General features: G+C 42.2%; 1 protein-coding gene across 7 annotated transcripts in view; it reads left to right on the top strand.

Annotated features, from left to right (window-relative positions):
- The window catches only part of plch1 (phospholipase C, eta 1), a 229928-nt gene that overhangs the window by 169517 nt on the left and 44897 nt on the right, over positions 1-15514 (top strand). For all 7 annotated transcript variants that reach the window (XM_061973117.1, XM_061973114.1, XM_061973115.1 and 4 more), the window contains 3 exons: positions 392-563; positions 3998-4105; positions 12421-12576. In XM_061973117.1, the coding sequence (XP_061829101.1) occupies positions 392-563; positions 3998-4105; positions 12421-12576 (436 nt within the window). The remainder of the gene's footprint in view (positions 1-391; positions 564-3997; positions 4106-12420; positions 12577-15514) is intronic.

The raw sequence follows: 15514 nt of genomic DNA, 5'->3' as shown, positions 1-15514 counted from the left end.
AGAAGGTAACAAATACAAGAATGTGTGTGTGTGTGTGTGTGTGTGTGTGTGTGTGTGTGTGTGTGTGTGTGTGTGTGTGTGTGTGTGTGTGTGTGTGTGTGTGTGTGTGTGTGTGTGTGTGAGAGAGAGAGAGAGAAAGAGAAGGAAGCCTGTTACTCTGACAAAGCTGACATTTGAGCCGTTCTATGCGGCCAAAAGTCACTATTACAAATGAAATCACAGACATGCACGACACAACATAACACAAGACCCACATCTCTCCAAAGAGGTGAAGGAGTGTCGCTGCAGATATGATGTTTATCTTTGAATTATTGACACCCTGCTTGTGTAAATTGAACATGTAAGAGGAACGAGGCGGCTTATGTCCATGATTATATCTGTGCTCCTGCAGGTACCCCGTCATTCTGTCCATTGAGAATCACTGCACCATCCAGCAGCAGAAGAAGATCGCTCAGTATCTCAGAGAAGTCTTCGGAGACAAGCTGGATGTTGCAGATGTGCTCAGCAGAGAGTCCAAAACGTTGCCCAGCCCTCAGAGTCTGCAGGGGAAGATTCTAATCAAAGTAAGGACGCTTGTTGCTTTATCCGAGTTGGCGAGCTGATAAATTATAGTTTTTTTCAACACTCAAAAAGGCATCGTGTTATATCTTCTCAAGGGATACAATATTACTTGGATCTGCTTTGGAGTAGTCAGTGTACAGCTTGTATTGCAATATACAGTCGTGGTCAAAAGTTTACATACACTTGTAAAGAACATAATGTCATGGCTGTCTTGCGTTTCCAATAATTTCTACAACTCTTTTGTGATAGAGAGATTGGAGCACATACTTGTTGGTCACAAAAAGCATTCATGAAGTTTGGTTCTTTTTTGAATTTATTATGGGTCTACTGAAAATGTGAGCAAATGTGCTGGGTCAAAAGTATACATGTATAGGGACGGCGTGGCGAAGTTGGTAGAGTGGCCGTGCCAGCAATCGGAAGGTTGCTGGTTACTGGGGTTCAATCCCCACCTTCTACCATCCTAGTCACGTCCGTTGTGTCCTTGGGCAAGACACTTCACCCCTTGCTCCTGATGGCTGCTGGTTAGCGCCTTGCATGGCAGCTCCCGCCATCAGTGTGTGAATGTGTGTGTGAATGTGGAAATACTGTCAAAGCGCTTTGAGTACCTTGAAGGTAGAAAAGCGCTATACAAGTATAACCCATTTACCATTTACCATACAGCAATGTTAATATTTGTTACATGTCCCTTGGCAAGTTTCACTGCAATAAGGCGCTTTTGGTAGCCATCCACAAGCTTCTGGTTGACTTTTTGACCACTCCTCTTGAAAAATTGGTGCAGTTCAGCTAAATTTGTTGGTTTTCTGACATGGACTTGTTTCTTCAGCATTGTCCACAGGACTTTGTAAAACCCTAATTCTAGCCTGATTTAGCCATTCCTTTACCATTTTTGAGGTGTGTTTGGGGTCATTGTCCTGTTGGAACGCTCAACTGCGCCCAAGACCCAACCTCTGGGCTTATGATTTTAGGTTGTCCTGAAGAATTTGGAGGTAATTCTCCTTTTCATTGTCTCATTTACTCTCTGTAAATCACCAGTTCCATTGGCAGCAAAACAGGCCCAGAGCATAATACTACCACCACCATGATTGACGGTTGGCGTGGTGTTCCTGGGATTACAGTCCTCACCTTTTCTCCTCTAAACATATTGCTGGTTATTGTGGCCAAACAGCTCAATTTTTGTTTCATCTGACATCTCATGGGCAAAGATAAGACCTTCTGTAGGAAAGTTCTGTGGTCAGATGAAACAAAAATTTAGCTGTTTGGCCACAATAATAAGTATGTGCTCCAATCACTCTATCACAAAAAATAAGTGTTGCAGAAATTATTGGAAACTCAAGACAGTCATGACATTATGTTCTTTACAAGTGTATGTAAACTTTTGATCACGACTGTAGATATACCACTGTTGCGTTTGGACCAGTTGTTCCTCCCAGGGAATCCAAGTTTCTGGTCGCTCGCTCCCAAGCTCTTTACGACACTTAAAGCTGAGTAAAAGAACCACTAGAGACAGAATAGGTATTTTGTATATATTTGCAAAGCTTTGTAAATATACTGAGACCAGTCTAGCATAGAACATTCAATCGCGCCGCTAAGATGGTCTGCCCCCCTCCAATGAAAAACCCTCTCCCCTATCAAGTCTCTCTCCCTCTCACCCTCACAGTCTTGTCCCTCCAGCCCAAACACATGCCCATTGTCCTCCGCACCTGGACATAAGGATAGATAAGAGAAAGGAGTATCTCTCTCTTTCTTACATTCCTCACTCAAGGTTAGCACACAGTATTTGCAGACAACCAAAAGACCACAATTGGAAGAAAAACACTAGCTGTTTTGTAATATGATTATGAAATAAAAGAAGTAACACTTAAATACGGATATATGTAAATATCTGCCTCCGACACCACCCACTTAAATAAGTCAACACACAGTCATCTTCTTCTAACTGGCAACACAAGTGACTATAGCCCAGCTCAGTGCTCAGTGCCAGCAGACAAAATCATGTCGCCTTACAATCTTTTAACTGTAAACGTACCAGAATATCACAAAGGATGCGACAGAGTTTGACTCTTGTTTGATTACTCAATTTATTATTAGAACACAGTAGAGTGTGTTGCTGTAGCGGCCGTATACGTGACGTCCTTCTCAGTCTCCGGTGCCAGACCACCTGCTGCTGCTGACCGCCTGACATGGCCAGGAAGTCACAGGAACACGTTCTGACAGCAACAGGTGGCAAAATGTTTGCCTAGATTGGGGGTCAGCAACCAGCAACTCTAGAGCCGCATGCGGCTCTTTAGCTCCGACCTCGTGGCTCCCTGGAGTTTTTTTTCATGTAACACTGGTAAAAATGCCCCTGAGCCAATGTTTTTGCAATGTGTTGCTGCCATTAAATTCTAAGTTAATTTGCAAAAAAAAAAAAAGTCACGTTTCTCAGTTCGAACATTAAATATCTTGTCTTTGCAGTGCATTCAATTGAATATAAGTTGAAAAGGATTCGCAAATCATTGTATTCTGTTTTTATTTATGATTTACACAACATGCAAACTATACTGGTTTTTGGTTTTGCACTTCCTGAGGTAGCTTAGGTCCTTTATTGTATGTAGCAAGCTGTTGGAGCTCTTCTACCAGTCTGCGGTAGCCAGTGCCCTGTACTTTGCAGTGGTTTGTTGGGGGAGCAGCACCAGCAAAAAAATAAAAACACTTTTTTTAAGGAGAAGTGCGGCGTGCAATGATCCTCTCTTGCTTGGACTCACTTATCTAGTAGCACAGGAGTTATTCACTCCTATGGCGACAAAGAGCAAGCTTCCGGACAGACAAGACATTTTTAATGTGAAGACATTGTGAAGGCATTGTTTCCTTAGAAAGGTTTTATCTCTCCAGAGCAAAGGTCCGAAAGGAGAAAGAGCGTTATTGATTTCCCCACAAAGTCTTATACTCCTCTTTAAATTCTAGCTGGAGAGCTTTTTACCGTTTCTAAGAAGGACGCCGCAGCCGAGAGTAATTCGACCAAATCAAGAAAATAGTCAAAGTGTTGTTTTGGAGGGCTAAATGTGGCGTCGTTGAAAAGTGAGGGCGAGGATGTCATCTGCCAAGAGTCGGCAGGGGCCTGAAAGTCTGCCATTGATTTTCTGGGGAAAAGCTCAGAAAATCTCCCCTCCCACTCACACCTTTGGAAATGCTCGCTAATGGGCTCCCACTCGGCTTGAAGAGCCTCTCGGGGAGCTTTTTCTGACAATCTGCGGCAGATTGTGCATTTATGCGTTTGTGGAGGAATGTGCCCTCTTATATGTGCCGTCACATGAATCATTTAGAATCAGGCTGTTTATTATATTTAGACCAGCATAAAGGTGCAGCGGTGGTGGGGTGTCCACTCAATGTGGGGGCAACAGAGCGAGTGGTACATACTGTTTGCGTGCTTCCAAGTGATGCCTGTCTTTCTGTGCAGGGCAAGCGTCTCCCTGCATATCTGTCTGCGGATGCCGAGGAAGGCGAGGTCTCCGATGATGACAGCGCGGACGAAATTGAGGACGACTTCAAGCTCAAGAGCAGTAATGTGAGGGTCCTAAAAATATTGCAAATTTCAATGCTTTTCACGCAATTTCCGCCTCTAAAAAGGTACACCTGCACATTGAGGTGGGCGGGAGTATATTTATAGCTACAATTCACTGAAATTCAAGTATTTGTTAATATATATATATATATATATATATATATATATATATATATATATATAAAATAAATCCTTGACTTTCAGTGAATTCTAGCTATATATATTTATATATATATATATATATGTATATGTATATATATATATATATATATATATATATATATATATATATATATATATATATATATATATATAAATAAAACAAATACTTGAATTTCAGTGTTCATTTATTTACATATATACACACACATAACACTCCTCTACTCATTGTTGTATTTGAAAGTGCAATGCTTTGCAGCCAGTAGCACAGCCTTTGAAGGAGCATAGGTATGGGCAGCATCTGTGAAATGTAATTTGCAGGAGAGGAGTGAGTTTAGGGTTGAATTGTCCATCCTCGTTCTATTCTCTGTCACTCGTTGTTGCCATGACTGTTTCTCCTTCGTTCTTCTGCTTCGTCTCCTTCTTGTTGTGTGCGCAGTTGTGCACTCTCCAAAAGCCGTAGATGTTATGACGTGACTGGGCCGACACGCTGTTTATACGGAGAAAAAGTGGACGTGACGACAAGCTGTCCTCTCTCAGGTCCGCATGGACCTGGAGGGGGCGTGCCTGTTGTCCGGCTGGAAATCGGGAGAAATTCGGGAGAATGGTTGTCCCGGAGTCTCCCGGAAAATTCTGGAGGGTTGGCAAGTATGGTGAGCATCACTCTCCAACGCCTTAAGAGCAGTGCTGGACAATGAGTTGACTGCCCATGGCTTATAGCTCATTAGCTAGCACTAGGGTCGTACGGTATACCGGTACTAGTATAGGATCACGGTACTAATGAATCAAAAATGGTACCGGTTTCCGGGCATGACGGTGCGTCGTCGTCACGTCGTGACATTGCCGGTTTTACGAGCAGAGGAGCATGTTCAGCAGCGCACAATCACGGGGTACTTACAAGCAGACACAGTGTGTAGACAGAAAAGGGAGAACGGACGCATTTTGTCTTAAAAACTAACGATAAAGGTGAAGTTATGGCTAGCGGCTAACGTCCAGCCGCAGTCTGCAGTGTTGAATGTAAACAAATCCCATGGGTGGATCTACACCTAACATTCACTGTAATGATACCAAGTGTGTGTGACAATCATTGGTACTTTAACTTTAACTTTGACTTAACTTAATAGCGTATCTAGTCAATACTACTATGATTACATTGATATTTTTTATCGTCACAAAATCTTTTTTCCTTTTAGAAAAATGGATAATATGTTTATAAACTCAGGAAATATGTCCCTGGACACATGAGAAATTAATTCATGGCCAATGTATGATCCTGTAACTACTTGATCGATACCTAAATTTCTGGTATCATCCAAAACTAATGTAAAGCATCCAAACAAAAGAAGAATAAGTGATTATTACATTTTTAACAGAAGTAAAGATAAAACATGTTGAAACGGAAAATTTGTATTCATTTTTACCGCTTGTCCTTTATAATGTTGACAAAATAATAGAATGATAAATGACACAATATGTTACTGCATACGTCAACAGAAAAATTCGGAGCCTTTGTTTGTTTACTTACGACTAAAAGACAAGTTGTTTAGCATGTTCACTATTTTATTTAAGGACAAAATTGTTGTTTGATTGCAATAATAAACATATGTTTAATGTAACTTAAGATTTTTTGTCAAAATAAAGCCAATAATGCCATTTTTTGTGGTCCACTTTATTTAAAAAAGTATTGAAAGGTATTGAAAAGTATTGTAAAATGTTGTGAATGAATAAGACCGTACCATTTGCATTGTGGAGTGAGGGTTTTGGCTGTTCCATGATAAGCAAATTCTTTCCCTGATCCACATTCTAATTTCAAACTGGATCAAAATTGACTCCTTTGTGCTTCCTATCCACAAAGTTGCATGTAAATTAGCGGTGTAGTGTGGAACAATTAAATAGTGGTCAAACTATTCCTCTTGCTACTGGCATTGGTACCAATGAGGTAGAGACCCACCAGAACCAGCTGATGAAAGTTCCAGATTGGTAGATTTTGCTACACATTACTTCCACCTACAGGGCTGGAGTGGAACTGTAGCGCCTGGAAAGTCATTGCCGTTTATTTTAATGTATTTTGATACATTTAGGATTGCTCAGCCTTGGATGAGAACATTGTTGTCTTCTACTGTGTAGACTACCTGCTTGACAGCACCCACACTCTATTACTACAATGTTCCTAGTTTCTGTGCTTATTTTGAGTCATTGTGTTTATTTGTATTGTGCAAGATGGCGGTTATCATTAATGACTCGAGGGACAAACGACCCCGTTAATTATAGGACATGTTTAAATTGTAGGTCGAGTACCACCTGTTGCCAGGGTGCTAGGGCCAGTGAAAGTGTGCCTGCCATGTCCAGATTAGTGCAGGAGTCAAACAAAGTAGTCAAACCAAGCACAGCATTGGCTTGCTTAGAATGGGGTCGCTTTAAGAGTAACTCCAGTAACAAAGCCGTGGGATTGGGGATCATTTCAAAACAAAAGCAGAAATGTCGTAATCTGTTGGCGGTGAACCCCAAGATGCAGACTTTAATAGGATAACAAGAACCAGGATACCGGAGACAGGAAACACTCATCGAGCCCTGACTGGAGGGCGAGGGAGGCATAAATAGCAGCCAGCTGATAGAAATCAGGTGTGGCCAGGCTGAGGGGAAATAGCGCTCAGGGAGATGTCAGGTTCAAACACTGATGACATCTATTAAACAGACAAGAAGCAAGGAATCATGCAGAGACAGAGTTTAATTTAGCTCATGAGGAGAACACATAGAGCGGCACACTTAGTCACAGTCTCGCCCTACGCTTTAAGGTACAGCTCCCGCGTCCCTCTATTTGTTCAGGAGTTCCACAGTCAACATCACTGAGGCCGCCTCTAAAAGGAGTGGTCACATATATCATGCAAAGCAGGTGCAGTACGCACAATACGTGACGGAATGTGCTGGGGCCTTGTGATTTCGCCTTGTCTCCGCTTCGTCTGCGTGCTGTCGTCTTATCTGCGTTAAGGTCCTTGTTGTCTCTGCTTCGTCTGCGTGCTGTCGTCTTATCTGCGTTGAGGTCCTTGAAGTCCTTGGCTGTTAGCGGGCTAAAACAAAGATAACATCTGCGGCTGAGGCCACCCCTCAGACAAGAAGTATCGTCGATACAAAAGTCTAACTTGAGCACAATAGCTAATATATATAGCAACAGACTTTAAGCATACTAAAGTTGTGTGATAATATACAGTATATACATGATTATTCTAACAGGAGACAAGCAGGAAATTGAACTAAAATAAAAGCGCTGACAGGAAATAACCACCAACTAAGGAAACATGACAAGACGTAAATGTGACAGATTGTCACAAGAATGTCATACCAAGAGTCATACCAAAGACTATAAAAATGGGACCCATTACCTCTCTGCTTGGCACTCAGCATCAAGGGTTGGAATTGGGGGTTAAATCACCAAAATGATCCCCGGGCGCGGCCACCGCTGCTGCTCACCTCTCCCCTCACCTCCCAAGGGGTGAACAAGGGGACTGGTCAAATGCAGAGGACAAATTTCACCACACCTAGTGTGTGTGTGTGTGACTATCATTGGTACTTTAACTTTAACTCAAGAGAATAAAACCAATGCTCACTCAATCCGTTAATTTGAATTATTGCCACTTCACTTATGTGTTACAAGGATCAACGTTTAATTATGCAGATGCATTCATAAGGCTTGGTTCTGTGAGGGAAATGCCAACATTTTCATACCATCTCAAGCCTGTCCCTACTTCTTGTTGATAATGCCTTTCTCTATGGTCCTTCTTTAGCCCTCACATATGTTGATGTACCCTAGTGTCCTATTTCTCCTTATTACTGCATATATGAAGCAGGCAAGCTCTCCAATCGCCTGTCAGATGGTTCCCCAGTGTGACTAAATACGGCGTCGTTCTCCCATATTTAGCTGGAGGCGCTGGGCCGCAGATGCCGCTTTGGATGATGTTTGCCTTTTTAAAGTGGCGGTAGCAGGTTTTTATACTGACGAGAGCTTTTTATACCGAGCTCATTAAATCACAAAGAGATAAGCATCTTCGGCTGTGTTGTGAAATTTAACGCCATTGGCCTGAAATGCTGGATAATTGCTTCCTTCCTTCTTTGCTTCTTGTGCAACAAAACTGTATTTTGCAGTGGTTCTTCAGAGTGCAGGGATTGGAGTAAGCACAATAGGGAATTTGGATAGCATTGCTAACAAAGTAGATAGTCATTCAGGGGCAGGATTTAGAGGTTGTTTTTATGTGTCATTCAGAACTATAACTACCGTATTTTCCAGACCATAGGGCGCCGGAAATGTGTCCCGTGAAAAACCGTCCGACCAGAACTCTCTAATAACTAAAGTTCCTTGGGTGAATTATGTAAACTCACTACACGGGTATGTTTTAGCGCTTTCATGGCGAGTTTACTGACAGATATAAGTAGGAAGTTTACACTACTTTATATTAGAAATGGCAACAGCAGAGGATAAATGTTTCATAACAAGAAGATAGAGGACAAGAAGAAGCTTATCGACTACAAAGGCGGACTCGCGCAAATTTTCAGGACTTATGCAGATCCCAAATACAGATCAGCAGGTACCGGAAAGTAAGAAATTTGCTTTTGCGTAATATTGCAAAACAAAACGGCAGATTGTATATCTTACCTTAGACACACACCATAATAATACTTGTATATTGAAGCACAGTACAATCCATCAAGCGGTGCGGCTTCATAGCTTACCAAAGTCGTACTAAAACATTTTGATAATGTAATGTTCTATATTTTCAATGGAACATATACAATTTTGGTGTTGTTTACTTAAGTCATATTGCAGTCTACATGTATCTTTTATGTGTGACTGCCATCTACTAGTCACACTTATTTCACAATGTACCAAATAAAATAGCTTCCAGGGTGGTAAGCACAACCAAAATTATTCCGTACATTAGGCGCACCGGGTTATAAGGCGCACTGTCGAGTTTTGAGAAAATGAAAGTATTTTAAGTGCGTCTTATACTGCGAAAAATACGGCATTGCCTCCACCAAGCACAACAAACACATGAAGGCTACATTATGTTGTTATCACGGAATTATGCAGAAACTATTTCATCAAAACATTGTTGAAGGCATTTGGGTGCAGCTCTGGATACAAATGCTGACACTGTTACAATCTGCTTGCAATGGCAAGACATTGTTGCTTTGTTGTTGTTGCTGCCACTCATGCAAATAGTGTCATTATGGTAATTTGTCGCTGCGGCGACCTCGGGGAAAAAAAGAGTCCGCTTGCATTGGGTCCACGTGGGACAGTGACCCAACAGATTGAGCAGACAGATATTCGCAGGAAGAATGCCTGGGTGTCGGTGGAAGATAGAATGCCATTGTAAATCAATTTGGAAACTTTTGCATTTTTATTATTTTTATTTTTTAAATAGCACACTGAGCACTTCCTTGTGGTCTACATAAAATGGGTTGGATATGTTTTGGTGTAAGTTTGCGTAAATGTTGCTCCAAATCCACATTTATAACCCACTTTCTGCATGTGACTGCAACATTTCCATTTCTGGAGGCATTTCCAGATTGCAAATGAAACCACGGCCCAAAAGTGTAAATTTATATTTTGAAAATGTACACTGTTTAATAGGGCAGTGCGATATTAACTAAACATTGTATCTCAATATATTTTTACTTAAACTCATTATTCGATATACAGTACAGGCCAAAAGTTTGGACACACCTTCACCTAATTCAATGCGTTTTCTTTATTTCCATGACTATTTACATTGTAGATAGTCACTGAAGGCATCAAAACTATGAATGAACACATGTGGAGTTATGTACTTAACAAAACAAGGTGAAATAACTGAAAACATGTTTTATATTCTAGTTTCTTCAAAATAGCCACCCTTTGCTCCAATTACTGCTTTGCACACTCTTGGCATTCTCTCAATGAGCTTCAAGAGGTAGTCACCTGAAATGGTTTTCACTTCACATGTGTGCCTTATCAGGGTTGATTAGTGGAATGTCGTGCTTTATTAATGGGGTTGGAACCGAGAAGGTGTGTCCAAACTTTTGGCCTGTACTGTTTATCTCGATATATTTTCCGGTGAAAGTATGCATATAAAGATAAAGAAATTCACTGAGATTCACTGAAATTGAAGTGAATGACGACTGTACTGTAAACAGTCAGTGGCACTTTTATTAAAACCCAGTAAGTCAGGATGGTTATTTACAGCACAGAAAATAAACCGTTTAAGTAGCACGGAATTGCAGAACATAAATAAAATAGAAAAAACAAAGAATGTATACATAAAACAGACAAATATTCTTTCTACATAAAATAAATGACGTAGCTCTGCAAATAATGCAAAATGTATCAAACTCAGACACAAAATAAATTTGCAGGCAGGCACTTTTTAATTCCCAGTCGACGATGTAATGGACTGTCGCAGACGTACAGTTCTGTGGTCCTACCAGACCACATGTCTGTGGTCAGCGCCAAGTAAGTGACTTGACCTAATTGTGCGGCTATGATCTTCCTCACTTTGTCGTACATTTTTGGTAGCATTTCTAGTGCGAAATATGCCCGGCTTGGCAACTGGTACGTGGGGTCGAGGACTTTGATGAGGCGAACAAACCCCTCGCGTTTGACGGTGGAAATGGGGACTAGATCTTTAGCAATGTTAAAAAAGTACCACGGATAGTCGCACACACACTCGGTGTGGTGAAATTACCCTCTGCATCCGACCCATCCCCTTGTTCCACCCCCTGGGAGGTGAGGGGAGCAGTGAGCAGCAGCAGTGTGCCGCGCTCGGGAATCATTTTTGGTGATTTAACCCCCAATTCCAACCCTTGATGCTGAGTGCCAAGCAGGGTATCTGTTCCCACCTTTAGCTGGTTTTCTCATAAGGCGTGATACTGATGCTTGCAGTGTACTAGGGTTGTACGGTATATTGGTATTAGTATAGTACCGCGATACTAATGAATCATATTCGGTACTATACCGTCTCTGATGATAACATGTTTCACTACACACCGTAGTTCACCGCCGTCAACATGCAAACAAAGCCATTGGTTGATCTACACCTAACATCCACTGTAATGATACCAAGTACAGTAGCATATCTAGTCGATGCTACTATGATTACGTCGATATTTTTTGGGATCACAACATCCTCTTTCGTTTAAAAAAAAATGTATATTACGTTTATAAACTCAGGACATATGTCCCTGGACACATGAGGACTTTGAATATGACCAATGTATAATCCTGTAACGACTTGGTATCGGATTGATACCCACATTTGTGGTATCATCCAAAACTAATGTAAAGTATTAAACAACAGAAGAATAAGTGATTATTACATTTTAACAGAAGTGTAGATAGAACATGTTAAAAGAGAAAGTAAGCAGATATTAACAGTAAATGAACAAGTAGAGTAATAATTCATTTTCTATCACTTGTCCTTAATAATTTTGACAAAATAATTGAATGGAAAATGACACAATATGTTACTGCATATGTCAGCAGCTAAATTAGGAGTCTTTGTTTGCTTAAGACAAGTTATTTTGTATGTTCACTATTTTATTCAAGGACAAACTTGCAATAAGAAACATATGTTTAATGTACCCTACGTCTTGACCTGAACCCGATAGAACACCTTTGGGATGAATTATAACGGAGACTGAGAGCCAGGCCTTCTCGACCAACATCAGTGTGTGACCTCACCAATGCGCTTTTGGAAGAATGGTCGAAAATTCCTATAAACACACTTCGCAACCTTGTGGACAGCCTTCCCAGATGAGTTGAAGCTGATATAGCTGCAAAAGGTGGACCGACATCATATCGAACCCTATGGGTTAGGAATGGGATGGCGCTTCAAGTTCATATGTGAGTCAAGGCAGGTGGCCAAATACTTTTGGCAATATAGTGTATATATATACAGTATGTAAGCGGCTCCTATAGGCTCTATTGTAATCAGACTTTTGCACGCATGTATTTACTATTTAGAATACATAAAAAAGCAAAACGTGTGTGCTTGTCTTACATAGGTTTTGTGAATGATAGGCAAAATTCCGAAAAAAGTGCAGTTCCCCTTTAAGGTGCACCTAATAAAAAATACAGTAATTCAATGCAGCTTTCCCTCCTTCCTGCTTACCTTTCCTCTTCCTCACAGGGAAACGGTCATCACCAGGTGGAGTCCCACATCAGGAAGAAACTGGACTCTCTCCTCAAGGAGTCTCGCATCGGAGACAAGGAAGACACCGACAGCTTCAGCATCAGAGCCCTGCTGAGGGCCACGCACCAGGGCCTCCAGAAAAATCTGCGCCAGGTACACCACAGCAGTCCAGTTCTGACGATGCAAACGGCACACTAGTGTGCCGTGAGATATTGTCTGGTGTGTCGTGGGAAATTATGCAACTTCACCTAATTGGTCTAAAAAATATTTTTTTGCAAATCAATAATTATAATCTGCAAATAATGTGCTGTTCCTTAGTGTCTGTGCTGTGTAAAACTCGGCAGAGTAACCACGTAATACTCCGCGTCAGTAGGTGGCAACAGGTAGTGAATTGCTCTGTAAAAGTCGAAATGCGTCGGGTGAGACGAGGACGGTTTGTCGTGAACCCAATATGCAAAAGGTAAAAAGTAGAGATGTCCGATAATGGCTTTTTTATATATTATTCCGATATTGTCCAACTCTTAATTACCGATTCCGATACCAACCGATACCGATATATACAGTCGTGGTATTAACACATTATTATGCCTAATTTTGTTGCGATGCCCCGCTGGATGCATTATACAATGTAACAAGGTTTTGGGGCGGCATGGCGTAATGGGTAGAGCAACCGTGCCAGAAACCTGAGGGTTGCAGGTTCGCTCCCCGCCTCTTACCATCCAAAAATCGCTGCCGTTGTGTCCTTGGGCGGGACACTTCACCCTTTGCCCCCGGTGCCACTCACACTGGTGAATTGAATGATGAATGATAGGTGGTGGTCGGAGGGGCCGTTGGCGCAAATTGCAGCCCCGCTTCCGTCAGTCTACCCCAGGGCAGCTGTGGCTATGAAAGTAGCTTACCACCACCAGGTGTGAATGATTGATGGGTTCTACATGTAAAGCGACTTTGGGTACTTAGAAAAGCGCTATATAAATCCCAGTTATTATTATTATTATTATTTCCAAAATAAATCAACTCAAGTTATGGAAAAAAATGCAAACATGGCACTGCCATATTTATTATTGAAGTCACAAAGTGCACATATTTTTTTAACATGCCTCAAAACAGCAGCTTGGAATTTGGGACATGCTCTCCCTAAGAGAGCATGAGGAGGTTGAGGTGGGGGGGTAGGGGGTAGCAGGGGGTGTATATTGTAGCCTCCCGGAAGAGTTAGTGCTGCAAGGGGTTCTGGGTATTTGTTCTGTTGTGTTTATGTTGTGTTACGGTGCGGATGTTCTCCCAAAATGTGTTTGTCATTCTTGTTTGGTGTGGGTTCACAGTGTGGCGCATATTTGTAACAGTGTTAAAGTTGTTTATACGGCCACCCTCAGTGTGACCTGTATGGCTGTTGACCAAGTATGCGATGCATTCACTTGTGTGTGTGTGAAAAGCCGTAGATATTATGTGACTGGGAAGTGCCTTTAAGGTTTAGTGGCGCTCTGTGCTCCTCCCTACGTCCGTGTACACAGCGGCGTTTTAAAAAGTCATACATTTTACTTTTTGAAACCGATACCGATAATTTTGAAACCGATCCAATAATTTTCGATATTACATTTTAAACTATTTATCGGCCGATAATATCGTCAGTCCGATATTATCGGACATCCCTCGTAAAAAGTTATGTAACGCTTAAACCAAAAAAGAATAAAAGGGAAAGGAAAAAAGCAATGAAGCTTAGGGATGGCTATGCAAAACGAAACTAAAACTGAACTGGCGACAAAGTAAACAGAAACAGAATGCTGGACGACAGCAAAAACTTGCGGCGTGTGGAGCAGAGATGGCGTCCACAAAGTACAAACGTTTGTACATCCGTACATGACTTGGCAATCAACAATGTCCACACAAAGAAGGGTAGAAACAACTTAAATAGCCTTGCTTGCTAACACAAAGCAGGTGCGGGGGAATAGCGCTCAAAGGAAGACATGAAACTGCTGCAGGAAAACACCAGCAAAACAGGAAGGGCCACCAAAATAACAGCGCAAGACAAGAACTAAAGCAGTACACACAAGAAAACACCAACACACTCATGGGGCGGTATAGCTCGGTTGGTAGAGGGTTACAGGTTCGATCCCCGCTTCCGTCATCCTAGTCACTGCCGTTGTGACACTTTACCCAGTTGCTCCCAGTGCCACCCACACTGGTTTAAATGTACCTTAGATTTTGGGTTTCACTATGTAAAAGCTGTATCGATCTGTTGTGGTGAAGAAGGAGCTGAGTCGTAAGGCAAGGCTCTCAATTTACCGGTCGATCTACGTTCCCATCTTCACCCATGGTCATGAGCTTTGGGTTATGACCGAAAGGACAAGATCAAGCGGCCGAAATGAGTTTCCTCCACCGGGTGGCGGGGCTCTCTCTTAGAGATAGGGTGAGAAGCTCTGTCATCCGGGAGGAACTCAAAGTAAAGCCGCTGCTCCTCCACATGGAGAGGAGCCAGATGAAGTGGTTCGGGCATCTGGTCAGGATGCCACCCGAACGCCTCCCTAGGGAGGTGTTTAGGGCACGTCCGACCGGTAGGAGGCCACGGGGAAGACCCAGGACACGTTGGGAAGACTATGTCTCCCGGCTGGCCTGGGAACGCCTCGCGATCCCCCGGGAAGAGCTGGACGAAGTGGCTGGGGAGAGGGAAGTCTGGGCTTCCCTGCTTAGGCTGCTGCCCCCGCGACCCGTCCTCGGATAAGCGGAAGAAGATGGATGGATGGATGGATATGTAAAAGCGCTTTGAGTCACTAGAGAAAAGCGCTATATAAATATAATTCACTTCACTTCACAATTCACTTCAAAATAAGGCACGACGACCTCATGGAGTTTCATTTTTTAACGTTTTCTGCTGGTGTTGTGCCTTTTTTTTAACGAAAAAAAAAGTGAAAAACACTGAAATAAGTAATGCTTGAAAACATGCATAAAACTATGTCATCCCCGTGCGTCACGAGGGGGAAAAAAAGCTGGTTCTGGATGCAACACACACACACACACACACACACACACACACACACACACACACACACACACACACACACACACACACACACACACACACACACACACACACACA

Source organism: Nerophis lumbriciformis, linkage group LG17 (assembly GCF_033978685.3).
Source record: "Nerophis lumbriciformis linkage group LG17, RoL_Nlum_v2.1, whole genome shotgun sequence".
In the NCBI taxonomy this organism is placed as follows: Eukaryota; Metazoa; Chordata; class Actinopteri; order Syngnathiformes; family Syngnathidae; genus Nerophis; species Nerophis lumbriciformis.
The sequence above is the reverse complement of the archived record's forward strand: the minus strand, read 5'-3'. Positions and strand labels throughout refer to the sequence as shown.